The sequence below is a fragment of the Astyanax mexicanus genome, chromosome 11, assembly GCF_023375975.1.
Source record: "Astyanax mexicanus isolate ESR-SI-001 chromosome 11, AstMex3_surface, whole genome shotgun sequence".
Classification (NCBI taxonomy): domain Eukaryota; kingdom Metazoa; phylum Chordata; class Actinopteri; order Characiformes; family Acestrorhamphidae; genus Astyanax; species Astyanax mexicanus.
Genome location: NC_064418.1, coordinates 7,701,114 through 7,714,907, shown reverse-complemented (window position 1 = coordinate 7,714,907; position 13,794 = coordinate 7,701,114). Strand labels below are relative to the sequence as shown.

The 13,794-nt window shown below is 35.9% G+C and overlaps 1 protein-coding gene across 4 annotated transcripts in view; it reads right to left on the bottom strand.

Annotated features, from left to right (window-relative positions):
- Positions 1–13,794, bottom strand: part of lrp1bb (low density lipoprotein receptor-related protein 1Bb) — a 503,881-nt gene that overhangs the window by 18,381 nt on the left and 471,706 nt on the right. For all 4 annotated transcript variants that reach the window (XM_049485229.1, XM_049485230.1, XM_049485231.1 and 1 more), the window contains 4 exons: positions 11,810–11,983; positions 7,908–8,033; positions 6,230–6,394; positions 335–496 (listed from right to left, as the gene is read on the bottom strand). In XM_049485229.1, coding sequence (XP_049341186.1) covers positions 335–496; positions 6,230–6,394; positions 7,908–8,033; positions 11,810–11,983 — 627 coding nt within the window. The remainder of the gene's footprint in view (positions 1–334; positions 497–6,229; positions 6,395–7,907; positions 8,034–11,809; positions 11,984–13,794) is intronic.

Below are 13,794 nucleotides of genomic sequence, written 5' to 3'. Positions count from 1 at the left end.
CTGAACCCAATCCAGATGGTTTGGGGTGAGCTGGAGCACAGAGTGAAGAAGGCAAAGGAGCAACAAGTGCTAATAAACACCTCTGGGAACTCCTTCCTTTAAGACTGTTGGAAAACCATTTCAGGTGACTCTACCTCTAGAAGCTCATTGAGAGAATGATGCCAGGAGTGTGCAAAGCAGTAATCAGAGCAAAGGGTGGCTATTTTGAAGAAACTAGAATATATATATAATATATATGTGTGTGTCCAAACTTTTGGCCTGTACTGTATATCACTGTATACCGAGGGCTGAAATGGGGGTCGGCTATAAGTGGAGCTAAACTGGGCTCACTCACGGTAGAGGCAGCGGTCACCCGTGTACTCTGCCAGGCAACGGCACACCGGCTGGTTCCCCTGGCTGACATCACACGTCCCTCCGTTCAGACAGTGATTATCACACACCCGCCGCTCACAGTTATGGCCAGTGAACCCCACGGCACAGCGGCACGTCGGCTTTCCTGCAGGAAGTAAAGAAAAGAGGAGAGTAGCCGTGGTAAGTAGTTTAAACACAGGGGTGGAAGAGTCCTTTGTGGGTCATTAGCAGGAATATGAACTTGCTTTAGTGCCATATTTAAAAAAGAAATGAACACATTAAGATCCAGTAATGTGCATTTGGTGTAAAACACATTTGTTGTCTAGACACCAAAAGCTGAGGCTAAAACCTTACGTGATTTGGCGATTTGGGTGAAAAAAAAAAAAAAAGATTACATTGCTTACTTAAGTAAAACCTGGAACAATGCACTATTTTTGGACAATTTTCAAATAATTTAGGTTATGATTTCATTAAAAATAAGACTTTGAAAAACCCACTAAAATAACAGTAAAAGGTAAATCTATAGCCTTATGTAATTTATAAAATTTGTCAAAAAAAAGGAGTATTTTATTATGATTATTTCATGAAAAATAAGAATTTGAAAATCTTTCCAAAATCACAGTAGAAGGTAAAACTAAAGCCATAGGTCATTTTTGGGTGAAAAATAAAAAGAGTATTTTATTGGTTATCTCAGTAAAACCGAGCACAGTGCACTATTACCAACTCACTTCAGTTTTATTTTCATGGAAAATAAAAGTAAAAAAAAAAAATACACCAAAACAAAAGACTATATCCTGAAATAATTTGACAATTTTTGCGAAAAATAGAAAGATTATTTTATTGCTTATCTAAGTAAAACCAAGGACAATGCACCATGCCCATGCAAATTCTAACTAATTTAACAATGCACCAGTTGCCCTGCTTCCAACTTCCATCAACTTTAAGAACTGACTGTTCAGTTGCTGCCTAATATACTTAACACATGGGACTTGCTTATTCATTCTTTCTTCTGAAATCAAAGGTTATTAAAAAACGTATCCTACTTTTGTTGGAGTAACTGTCTTTAATGTACTTTCTACTAGATTTGGAAATATTGCTGTGAGGATTTTACTGCACTCAATGACACAAATGTTTGGATAATAATCACATTTTTAACTCATCCCAAAACAAATTACTATCATTCTGCTCCAGAGTCATACACTAAGGGCTATAGTTCTCTACAGGGTCTAGACTGGCTGTGTGAGTGACTATGTGTGTGTGTGTCTGCAATGAATGCAGTTTAAAGTAGCTGAACACATTCAATAGAAAAGGCTTCCACAAACATTTGGACATGTAGTGTACTCTACCTCTTGATAGCAGCCATTACAAAGAAATAATCAGTAAACGCTACTTACTTCACTTAACGCCAATGGTTTTAATGTTGTGGCTGAACGATAAATTCATTCTCCTGCAGCCAATTCTGAATGCGCATACTTAATTTAAGCATACATCATCCCTCTAATATTAAAACTCACCAAGCATCACGTTATTACACAAGTAAATCACACAATATATTTAATATTGCTCTGTGAAAGATGTACAGATAATTACTTTGCCGTGTGCTTCTCGCAGCATGTGACTGATTGCAGATATGAAATGACACTTGACTAATTTTAATTCAGGCCTAGACATAAACACTTGGCTGATTTTGTCATTAGCAATATTGTTTCTAGAGGTGGCACAAAGAACACGCTGGTTCTAAATTAAAAACCTTTTCTTGAGGACACTGCAGAAATTGTATTTTTGAAACAGGCTACCGCAGGCTCAGCCCTTAGCTAAATTAACCGTTATAAGCCTCCGTCATCACAGAAACTAACAAGGACACTGTGTGAATCAATATGAATTAATTTCCACTTTCAGATCACTGATACTTTCAATCAATAGCACACTCGTTCTCAAAAACTGAAGAGATTTATGATTTCAGTGACGATGGTTTGATCATAAGTGTGTTGTTGTTTGTTCAGTCATTTTCAGCAGAATGAAGAGTAAACAAGCTTTATATTCATATGTGTTTGTTTGGCACTGAAACAAATAGAAAAAACATCAAAACTAAATTGCAATAGAGCAATGGAATATTGTACATGTGTTTTTTTGTTGTTGTTCATAACAATAGTGGTAGTAGTTTAGATTGCAATGCTAATTTGAAGGAAAATAAAGGTTACCAAGAACAATTAGTGGTTTCAATATCACTAGTTTAGACCTAGAAAACTCGTACAGGTGCTGTGTGTAACGGATGTTTAACATTAGCAGATTCAACATGCCAGACATCTTGGCATGGAGTTGTAGAGGTTCCTAATGGTGTTCTGTGATAATTTATCTCATGCAGCTTGAATATTATCACAGTTCCTGCAGACTGTGTGTATAGAGTGTAGATATACACAGGTTGGGCAATGAAACTAAAACACCTGTCATTTTAGTGTAGGAGGCTTCATGGCTACTAAATTGGAGCAGCCTGGTGGCCAATCTTCATTAATTGCACATTATTGCACCAGTAAGAGCAGAGTGTGAAGGTTCAATTATCAGGGTAAGAGCACAGTTTTGCTCAAAATATTACAATGCACACAACATTATGGGTGATATACCAGAGTTCAAAAGAGGACAAATTGTTGGTGCACGTCTTGCTGGAGCATCTGTGACCAAGACAGCAAGTGTTTGTGATGCATCAAGAGCCACTGTATCCAGGGTAATGTCTGCATACCACCAAGAAGGACCAACCACATCCAACAGGATTAACTGTGGACGCTGTAAGAGCAAGCTGTCTGAAAGGGATGTTCGGGTGCTAACCCAGATTGTATCCAAAAAACATAAAACCACAGCTGATCAAATCACGGCAGAATTCAATGTGCACCTCAACTCTCCTGTTTCCACCAGAACTGTCCGTCACCACAATTAATTATTGTGCTCTAAAACCAGGTGTTTCATATATATATATATATACGGCATTTATCCAGACAATGATCTGTTTAACCATTCTTTACATTGTGTCAGACTAATTATAATGATCCGTAAATGTCATGTAATAAAATCTTCTTTTCTACGTTGACTTCCATCCAAGGTTTAAAAGGTCAATGAATCTTTAGAGAAGTATAAAGACAGCACAGTATTTTTCATTCTCCTGTTCAAACTGCTACAGGGCTAAATTGAAAGATAGGAGGTAATAAAAGCAAACAATTAATTAACAAACAATAAATCTAAAGAAACATCTTTAAAAACAATTGTTTATAAAATGTAGAAATGGAATTTCTATTTAGAAAAAAAATATATAACAACCCCAAAATGTATTACTACCTAAAATGTGTAAAGTATTGCCATGTTATTACTAATACTTGATGTTCCGTGAATCACATGGTCTACTAAGCCTCATATTTCTATTAATACTATCATATCCCTGCCTTTTTGCTATTTAAACTCCAAAGTTTGATGCATTGAGATTCGGTCATAGGTTGCCAGATCTGCCAGGTATAGAATCCTTATGGGGGACTGCCAGTTGAATACAGAACCCTCGCTGTGGGGATTCTGACAATAGATTAGATCATACAGGAGAGAAGTTGTTGGGTTTATGGTAAAGCCAGCTGCAATACCGGCATACTGTTCTATATTTTACTAAATATATGAAATAACAATTGACTTATTTTAATTCAGGACTAGAATATAAAATAAACACTTGGCTGAGTTTGTTATTAGCAAAATGTTTGGTACCACTTTAAAATAAGACTACCTTTATAAAGGGTTAATAAATGGTTTACAATTAGTTTATTAATGGTTACTAATTAGGTTGTAAATGCCTTAAAATCGTTAATAATCAGTTATGTTGCTGTGGGTTCACTATTTGGCAAACAACAGCTCTATGTACATTTCTACGTATGTGTTATAACTGATAATTAATGATTTTTAAGGCATTTATAACCTAATTAGTAACCATTAATAAACTAAACCATTTATAAACCCTTTATAAAGGTAGTCTTATTTTAAAGTGGTACCAAATGTTTTCTAAAGGTGGCACAAATAACACACTGGTTCTAAATTAAAACCTTTAATATATTTATATTAAGATTGGGATTCCCTGTAAATATATAGAAAACTCAAGGTTTAAAAGGTTAATGAATCTTTAAAATAGTGAAGAGAAAGCACAGTATTTTTAATTTCTCTCTACAAACAGGGCTAAAGTTAAACTGTCAAAGGGACCATGATAATCGAAAACCTTATATAAGCTTTATAATATAATTTGAAATCAGCACAATGACCTTCAGAATCACCTTTGATACAGGAACTGTTGACACACAATTTGTTCCTATTGCACTCTGTAGCACTCTATGAAAAATTCAAACTGATTTAAATGTAAAAGCAAATGGGCAGAGTGTGGTATAGGCTGAATATTCTAGTGAGGAACAGCGCAGTGTTTGCTGATCTCCCCAGGATGTTTATAAAGTACACAAAGAGAAAAAAGGCCTATAAAAACCTTGAACAGACCACCCTTCAGTAAACATAATCCCATAATCATGAGATAGCTAGCTTGAGCTAAAGGTTAAATATTTAATTGGAATTTAAATATGGTGCAAAAAAAAAAATCAAGTTTTAAACAGTTCAAATGTAGGCAATGCATGTACACGTGTGAAGTCTTGTGAAACAATTAGGATATCTAATGAAAACCTTAGTCTTATATATAAACATACTGTATGGACAGCTACTAAAGCAAATGTATTTGTTTTATATTAACTGAAATCTTCATCAAAAATTAGAATATTATTGAAAAGTGACTTTATTTCATAAATTCAGTTCAAAATGTGAAACTCATAAATTATATAGATGTATTACATGCAAAGTGATCTATTTTAAGTGTTTACTTCTTTTATTGTTGAGGCTTACAGGCTTATTGTTGTTGGCTTACAGCCAATAAAAAAAACAACAATCAGTGTCTCCGAAAATTAGAATTTTATATAAGACCAGTTGGTACTTTTGTCAGTGTGTGCAATATGCCAAGTGCTGCTGGAAAAGGAAATCCATTTTCCAAATTCCTAATTTTCTGAGACACTGATTTCTGTTTTTTTTATTGGCTGTAAGCCATAATCATGTGTCTACGTCTATGTATTCAAGACTGGAGATTGGACTTTCATGTGTAATGATATGTAAACTTTTTAACAATATTTAGTGATCTGATAGATTTGTAAGGAATTCAATTCTGTTTTCTTTTTAAGAAACGCTTTTAAGTAACATTGCTTGAAAGACGACATACAGCTCAGGGCAAAAGTTTGGACACACATTCTCTGAAAGCAAAGCGGCAACAAGTGCTAAACACCTCTGGGAACTCAACTTCAAGACTGTTGGAAAACCATTTCAGGTGACCACCTCTTGAAGCTCATTGAGAGAATGATGCCAAGAGTGTGCAAAACAGTAATCAGAGCAAAGGGTGGCTATTTTGAAGAAACTAGAATATATATATATATATATATATATATATATATATATATATATATATATATATATATATATATAAAACTCCATGTCTTCATTCATAGTTTTGATGCCTTTAGTGAGAATCTACAATGTAAATAGTCATGGAAATAAAGAGAAGGTGTGTCCAAACTTTTCAGCCTGTACTGTATATATCTACCAACGCAGTCAGATCATTTCACTTCATAAAAAAAAATCTAACATTCATCCGACAATCTCATAAAACACAAATATTAGCCCCTCTGCCTGTATTAAAGATTCCTCACAGCCAGGAGATCATTCTTCACAGTTCAGTGCAGCGCTGAGGGACACTTAGAACAGAGGCTCTTTTCAACAAAAGCAAAACAGAATCCTAATAAGCCAACAAACACCCGAGAGTTCTGCTTACCTAGCAGAGACCCTGTGCATGTGCCCCCGTTTAGGCAGTAGTCTGTGCAGTGGTTGACTTCACAGCGCTCTCCAGAGAAATCGGGCCAGCAGTAGCAGCGCCAGTCACCTTTCTCGTTGGCCACGCAGCGACCTCCGTTCTCACAGGCGGGCCGGCACAGCTCACCTTCAGCACAACAAAGTAAAACTCACTGAAGCACAGAACCACCCAGCAAACGCCTGCACTCAGCTGCCTTCTGTCCTTTCAGAGAACTTTCTGGGGTCTATCAGGGACAGCATATAGCTTAAAATCGTTGTTTGTTTAAGTTTGAGACAAATCCTGGAAGCTTAAAGCTGGTACTGTATAACAGAACACTGAATTTTATATTTATAATTTTATATGAATTTATATAAAGATTATAAATACTCTAAAGTAGGGGTGGGCGATATGGCTCCAAAATAATATCACGATATTTCAGGGTATTTTTGCGATAACGATATACTTGGCGATATAGGAAAACTAAAATAATTCATTCATTTCAGGAATATAGTATAATAGTATAACAGAATAATCATAATGTGGCAAAATAAATAATATAGCATAAAATAATATAATGTAGCAAAAATATTGCAGAATATTTAGTGTGTGCATATAAACTGCAAACTAAAACAATTATACAATAAATACACCTAAAGCTTCACAGTAAATAATAGACTACTTTTAAGACAGAACATCTCTATTATCACGATATGGATTTTTAATATCATGATATTTCTGTGTCACGATATATTGTATACAATATAATATTGCCCACCCCTACTCTAAAGTTCACTAGTAATACTGGAGACCATTTAAAACGATAAGCATTTCATTGATTCTCAGTACAGCTCACATACAGAGACATGTAGTTCTCCAGGGTTCTTGCTCCATTTTAAAAGTCAAATTTAATGTTTTTAAGACCTCAATGACTATAATGTAAGGATCAAAAATGTAGTCATACCTTCTTAAGTAGAAAACAAATATTGTATTGAAGATTAAAACTTAACATTTTCCATTTATTATTAATTTTCTTTATCAATTTTGTTCCACAGTGATGCAGAACATGTTAGCATGTTAGCTAGCTCACTGCTAACCATAGTTTTCTCCACAGTAACGTAGCTAACTTTCCGCTAACGTTAGTATGTTAGCTAGCTCTACGCTAACCTTAGTTCTCTTCCCAGTAACATTAGCTAGCTCTCTGCTTATGTTAGCTAGCTCTAGTACTAACCTTAGTTCTCTCCTCAGTAACGTTAGTTAGCTCGCCGCTGATATTAACTCCGCTAACCTTAGTTCTCGCCCCAGTAATGTTAGCTAGTTTTCTACTGATGTTAGCTAGCTCTCCACTAATCTTAGTTCTCTCCCCAATAACATTAGCTAGCTCTCTGCTTATGTTAGCTAGCTCTCCACTAAGCTTAGTTCTTTCCCCAGTAATGTTAGCTAGCTCTCTGCTAATGTTAGCTAGCTCTACGCTAACCTTAGTTCTTTCTCCAGTAACTTTTCGCTAATGTTAGTATGTGCTCTCCCACTGGCATTAAACGCACCATCTAACCATGTAATACAAGACAATTTAAGACATTAATTATCAAGATTTTAATGTAAGGATTTGTAAGACTTTTAGGACCTGCAGAAACATTTGTTCTCAATAAAATGAAAAACTTACCTGATATACTCGGATCGATACAGGAGCCGTTCACCAGGGTCTTCCCTTCAGGACAGGTGCAGCTGGCTCCGGTCGGGTTGAGCAGACACATGAAGTCACAGGTTATCTTCAGACATGGGTTTGCCACTGATAAAACAGTAAGAAAAACGAAATATCTTATAATAAAAATAATCTTTCTGATCATTCTGTTCCTTCCGTTTCTCAGCACTGAGGTGAACTGAATACTTACCCCCCCCCCCAAAACAGCTGAACAGTTTTTAGACTTAAAAAGAAAAATACAGTACTGTGCACTAGTGCACCCAGATGATTATGTAACAATATTTATCTCAGATAAAGCGATATAACAGGACACCCTTTTATTTCAGAAATAAATTTTGGCAGCTTTTAAGATGATAGCCATGTTTCAGGCATGATTCACCCTATATAATGAAAAAAATGGATAATATATAAACGTATTGAACCTCAGCATTAATATATGCATGTCCCAAAAAAATTTAATTGCCATGTGAAACCTGTGGCACATTCTTGAGATGTAGTTAGACCAAACAATAAAGGAAGACACTAAGTATAAAAATGATAAGCGGAGGCAGATTATTGTAAAGGTAAATAAATTCCAAATTTATTCCATACGAATAAAACACTCATAAAGTGAGGAACAGCAGCAGGAGCTCCTCAGATAAAGTGCTGTTCTCTTTTCTCTCCAAGCAGGACAAAGCTAGATTTGACTCCACAGAGCTGAGCTTCTAGTGTGTTAGCTTGTTAAGCTAACTGGCTAGCATTAGCTAGCGATCTGGGTCAGTGTGCTTCTTTGGCGGTGCTGTTTTACATGCCGCTCCGCAGCTTCTCTAGCGGTATGACTGTATGCAAGAAATGCAGCACTAATTATACAAATAATATTCTTATCTCATTAAATATTTACTTAACAGTCTAGACAAACCAACTAATGAACTTTTGTCTATTCTTTTAATGACTAAAAACAAAGCGATCTAGCCATGCCGTAAGCTCTAGCTCCTGCAAAAAAAAAAAAAGATCCCAAACTCTCAGCTTTCTCTCAAGTTCTCAAAGACGTCTGCCAGCCCAAGAGAGGCGCAGTGGAGATCACTCAAGGGCTGAAGGTTGGTCAGGGTTTCCACAGAACATCGGAATCAAAGAAAGTTGTAAAAGAGCCGAGAAAGGCAAAAGAGCGTCATCCATGTTTTGCTGAAGACATCAAACCTCTGCCTCCTAACTTCTGCTGGCAGTGCAAGTTCTTCCCTCAGACTAGCGCTCTGGCTTTTAATGAGTCAGTGGGGACGGCCACAGCTGCCCCATGCTGCAACACCCTGATCAGCAAAGATGTGTCAGAGGCTATGGGGCCATTAACACTGCCCAGAGAACAAATGGCGACCAGGTCCTGGAGCATGCAGTGTGCTTTCTGATCAGGAACCAGCAGAATGAATAAAGGAATGAAGGAAGGAATGAGATTGCCATGGTTGGGTTTGGCATGAGTGTAGGGTAATTGGAAAAGAGAGCTTTCTTGTTAGGGATACATGACCTATATTATAATATTACTATACTTTCAAAATATTCACAATGCTACTTTACACACTACACTTAATCCAGTCAAACAAATATGTAACCAGTTAACTATAGGGCCCAATCCCATTTCTCTTCTGTACCCCTGCCCCTTGTTTTCATATGAATATGAGAAGGTTAAAAAGGGGAAAGGAGTGTTGTTTATCGCTGTCTCTTTGCTGTGAAGATGCTTGATGATGAGGAAGAAGACGCCACAGACATTGCCTTAGGTGTGATACAATTATTTATTACAAAGACTAAGACAATATCTTTAAGGCGGTCCTAGGCCAGCCCTGGAGAAAGATGTCGCCCAATTCGATGTTCCGGCTCTCTTCATATCAAAGAACCAAGGGACCTGCTAATCTAGAATGTGATTGAATACATCTGGAAACACTAAATCATGCTCTAGACACAGAGACATCCATAGGAGGAGTCTTTCTAGAAGAATGGTTACATATATTAGTGAGCAAAAATTGTCAAATTGTCCCTCTAAAAATTGTGACGACCCTTCCCATTTTAAAGAACCCAATACAGATATAGCGTTATAGCAGTGGCACACCAAAGTTCAGCAACCTAACTGCTGCTGCTGGTTAACTACTTACATTTAGGATTCATCGTATATTTTTAGAAAGTTTTTAGGTGGTGCAGCAATCAGTTACTATTCTCCATTCCATAATTCCTGTCTGATAGGGACCTGTGAGCTTTTATTCTTTTATTCTATTTTATTTTTCCATTCCACTTTAAATCCTGCAACTTCTGCCATCTGTTGCACCATATAAGGTGGAACGGGAAAGTTAGTCAGCTAGCTAGCTACTGAGGCAAACCACGATCAATTTACCAATTTTTATGCATGTTATGAAGTAAGTGGCCATAAAACATTGAAACTACACATTAAACTATGGTAATATGGTGGTTATCATAATTTTGAACAAGGAAAATACTCAAATTTATAGGGTTTGTTCTATTGCTTGGATCTATCCAATCTTGCCAGTGATTTTTGTAGACCTTTGTTTGGACTGCACCTCTGAAAAAGCCCTACACATAGACATGCACAAAAAACGAACAAACAAACAAAAAAAACAGTTAGAACCTGGGGGTGAAATGGGATTTTGCCAAAAGGTGCTACAGGGTTTTTTTCTAAGCTATGTAATTTATAGACTTTTGGTTGAAAATGAACTATTGTGTAGCTATTGGTGGGTTCATCCAAAATGTTTTTGAACACTAAGTAATTTATTACCTTAAAAAAACACGTTTGTTTCCCAAAAGTTTCTAAACATCTCTTTACAAACGAATGCTAATGCAGCATTACTTGGTAGCCAGTTCGCTCAGTGGAAAGTGCAGCCCAGCTCTTATACATCAGCTAACAGACGATTGTGCAAGACCAACTGTGCTCTCTCGGACTCCGGCTGCTGATGCCGCACAGCATGACCCAGTATTCGAACCAGCGATCCTCAAAATCATTGTGGCAGTGCTTTAGTTTGCAGGACCAAGATTATGACACATTTGTAACTCATTAAGTATACCTAAATTTGAATTTCTTGAAGTCCTTCCAAGCAACAGAGATGGCTCAATTTTGTTATTTCATGTTTCCAGCATAGTAGAAGCCCTAAATTCTGTAGCCCTAAAGACACTTATGTTAAGTGTTGAACTTCCCTGAGCTTTGGAAGATGAGAGATGCAGGTGCAGAATAATAATAATAACTAAGACCTCGGCGTGTACTGATATTTTGGAAATTTTGAAGGCTTTTGGAAACATTTCTACAAGTGGCACTTAAAAATTGACACAGTTTATGAATGACCACTCTTTACAGTATTTCTCTTATAAATAAAGATCCATTTAAAGTCTAGGTAACTCCACTACAGTCAGATATCACCCAGATTTTGAAGCAGTAAGAGCCATGAAGAGACATTTTATAAGAAAAAAAAGAAATAATAATAAAATAAAAAACACTATTTGAAACCCAAGCCACACACATTTTAAACATACAATTTAATCTAGCACTCTATAAGATATTGTATAAGGGTCTATGCAACCGAAGGTCAGTTTGGCACTCTCTTTTTGTGCTGTTTTTGTTTTTTACATGTCAAGACACGTCAGGAGTGAATTGAAACATGGTCTGAATCACCTTCAGTCTCTCCCTCCACAGCCGGAGAACAGCTGCAAGTTCAAGTGTTAAAAGCATCTCAGCCTCCTGACAAATTCAAGGACCCTTTTAAACCGGCACCTCTCACAAGCCGTAAACATAACTCCTAAAAAAATCGAAACTACCATCATACCATCCAGTCTGAGAAAAATGCAGCATGGAGTGGAAATCAATTACGACAGAAAACATATCTATATTCTCTTACCTTCTTGCTGCTTGAAGCGATGGGAGATCATGACATTTGTAGCTTTTTCCGTGCCCAGATCCAGAAGCTCAACAGGATACTTGCCGTACTTATGCACTCTGAACACCTCATGCTTCAGACCAGTTCCATAAATCAGGTCCTCAAATATGTCTATCCTGTATGGCTGGGATACTCCTGTGTAGAGGGTTTACAGGAAGAAGAGATTATAAGATAAATAGTGAACATTGTATCATCTTCCTATCTTGTCACGATCTATAGACACTCTAATCAAGATCTTTGAAGAACTTTGATCATAAAAAGGAAGAGGAAAGAGAGATAATCATTCATGTTCTTCCAGCAGAGGTGGCAGGTAAAGTTTTTTTCATTTTTATACTCAAGTAAGTTTTTGAGGAGTATTTTTGTCACTTCTTTTAATACTACTTTTTACTTCTACTCGCTACTTAAGACGAGAAAAATCTGTGCTTTCACTCATTACATTTTCAAATCAGGCCTTTAATTATAACACATTTATTTATTCATTTGTTTGTTTGATTTTTTTAAACTTTTATATACAGCTCTGGAAAAATCATTAAGAGACCACTTCAGCTTCTGAATCATTTTCTCTGATTTTGCTATTTATAGGTATATGTTTGAGTAAAATGAACAATGTTGTTTTATTCTATAAACTTCGAACAACATTTCTCCCAAATTCCAAATACAAATATTTTCATTTACAGCATTTATTTGCAGAAAATGAGAAACGGCTGAAAACTCAAATAATGCAAAGAAAACAAGTTCATATTCATTAAGTTCAGAAATCAATATTTGGTGGAATAACCCTGGTTTTTAATCACAGTTTTCATGCATCTTGGCATCATGTTCTCCTCCACCAGTCTTACACACTGCTTTTAGATAACTTTATGACACTCCTGGTGCAAAAATTCAAGCAGTTCAGTTTGGTTTGATGGCTTGTGATCATCTATCTCCCTCTTGATTAATATTCCAGAGGTTTTTTTATTTGGTAAAATCAAATAAACTCATCATTTTTAAGGGGTCTTTTATTTTTTCCAGAGCTGTACTCTATATGTACATTCTTAGTATATAGAACAGGGTTTGACACAAGCTATCTATGGATCCAAATTAGCTGTAAACACAGAATCACAGAATTGTATCGCCTTAGGTGACATAGCACATCCTGAGCATGCGGACACCGTGATGACGATGCTTAAACAATGTATCGTGCAGCCCTAGCACATATCATTACAGTATGTAGCATAGTAGACTTTAATGATTAATGTAGGCAAGGTGTGTTTATGGTGATTTGCGCACAGCTTGTTGTGTTTATTTGTGTGTATTTGAACATATATTTACGTTCTCTCTACTCCTACATATTTAAAATAAATGTTTTTTTTTTTAACTGAGCAGGTTGTAATCAGGCAGCTAATTGCAAGCTAATTATATATATATATATATATATATATATATATATATATATATATACGTATATATATATATATATATATATATATATATATATATATAGCTAAATGTGTTTTATTTTGATTAATATTGATTGATTTATATTAATTGTGTTTAACAGTTTCTTCAGCTCAGTAGAGTTAAAACAGTAGGTGCTGCGATGGAGGCATGCTGGGGTTTTCAGTGGTCTAAGAAATGGATTTCCAATTCCAGATTAATGTTTTATGCATAAATTAAACAGTTGAGGGATTGCTATAAAAAACAATTATATATATATTTGTGTGTCATTTTATTTTTTGATCATTTAAAAGAATATAAAAGTGTTTTTTCTTAGTTTATTTTTTGCTGTACTTGAGTAAAACTTTAAATAATATGTGATCATTATGTGGATTGTGTTCTTCTACATCCTCTGTCCTCCACTGGCATGTGGAGCCAAATCAATAGCATTAAGACTGAAGTGCTAAAATGTCTAAACTGGGCTCAGTGTGGTTATACAGCTCTTCAGGGTCCGGCTCTGCAGGTGATCA